The sequence below is a fragment of the Papilio polytes genome, unplaced genomic scaffold (assembly GCF_000836215.1).
Source record: "Papilio polytes unplaced genomic scaffold, Ppol_1.0 DF822845.1, whole genome shotgun sequence".
NCBI lineage: Eukaryota > Metazoa > Arthropoda > Insecta > Lepidoptera > Papilionidae > Papilio > Papilio polytes.
In genome coordinates, this window is record NW_013526359.1 from 4,551,743 (window position 1) to 4,552,933 (window position 1,191).

A 1,191-nucleotide genomic window follows, 5' to 3' on the forward strand; every position below is an offset into this window, starting at 1 on the left:
CGCCACTGCACCGAGACGTTCCGAACTACGGAACCGAAGGTCGGCGTCTTTCCACTTGGATTGATTTTTAATAGTGAACCCACGGACTTTGGCTTTTGTCGTGCAAATTAACTTACTGAGACGAGAAGTTTTCCTTTAGTGCGTTCAACCGGATAAACTTACATCTTTTTATTTGCATTTTAATCTATACGAAGTCCATAGACAACTTAAGACTAGATAATTTTAAAGGTTAGTTTTGTGTATACTTTAGACTTAAAAAAATGATTTTGCTTGAAAAGTGGTTCTTAGTTTTACAATTTTATCTGAACCAACAGCCAACTAAATATCGTCATTTCTGTTGTCATTTAATATCAGCAGCCCAGATAACTTTGTGTAACTATACAAAGGCAAACAATATTGTTATATTAATGACTACCTGTTTCCGTGCGGCTTCATCCGCATGAAATTGTAAAAACTATATTTTATTCTTTACATTTGTCACATTCTCAATTGCAAATGTCACAATTACCGTTACTATAATAACTTTGCTTCCTTAATGTTGGCAGTTTGTAATTTATGGTCCCTTTCCCACATGAAGGTTTTTTTCCAATTGATTTACCCCTTCGTTTAATAGCGTTAAAATACATGGCTTTAAGCATATCGTAAGTGTAGGGTTATTTTTATTAAAGAAAGAATTATTCAAAAATATGCTGTGGTTCCTACACCACGAAGTAGTATGTGTTTATGTTTTATTATATTAGTATAGATGATACATCCAGTGTGTTTGGTTCCTACAGTTCGATGTCGGGTGGCCTGTCATCGTCGTGTTTGCAGCAGCGTGATGGCGGCTACCCGTACATGTTCGGCGACGTGCTCGGCGGCGGCTACTCGCGCGCGCCCGCCGCGCACCAACAGCACGCCGGCTATTCGCAGCCGCAGCCCGCCGCTAGCACGGGTTAGTACACTATTTAGAAGCAACTGGTCACTTCGACTTTATGACAGCAAGGGGAACGTCAATGGCTTAAACGAAAAGTGCCTTGCTAATGTTATAGATTTTAAATGTTAAATATTTGCTAGACTTTAATTTATGTACTATATTTAAATATGTTTTATGTACGATCACATTTATTACATGTAAATACAAACCGTGCGCGAAACGTGTAAGTAAATACAATAAAAATTGAAGAAATCAGACTTCGGAAAATATTTACC

The 1,191-nt window shown here is 37.8% G+C and overlaps 1 protein-coding gene across 1 annotated transcript in view; it reads left to right on the forward strand.

Annotated features, from left to right (window-relative positions):
* The window catches only part of LOC106105353 (paired box protein Pax-6), a 40,112-nt gene that overhangs the window by 35,933 nt on the left and 2,988 nt on the right, over window positions 1-1,191 (forward strand). Inside the window, exons 8-9 of the mRNA XM_013285644.1 lie at window positions 315-372; window positions 746-934. Coding sequence (XP_013141098.1) covers window positions 315-372; window positions 746-934 — 247 coding nt within the window. The remainder of the gene's footprint in view (window positions 1-314; window positions 373-745; window positions 935-1,191) is intronic.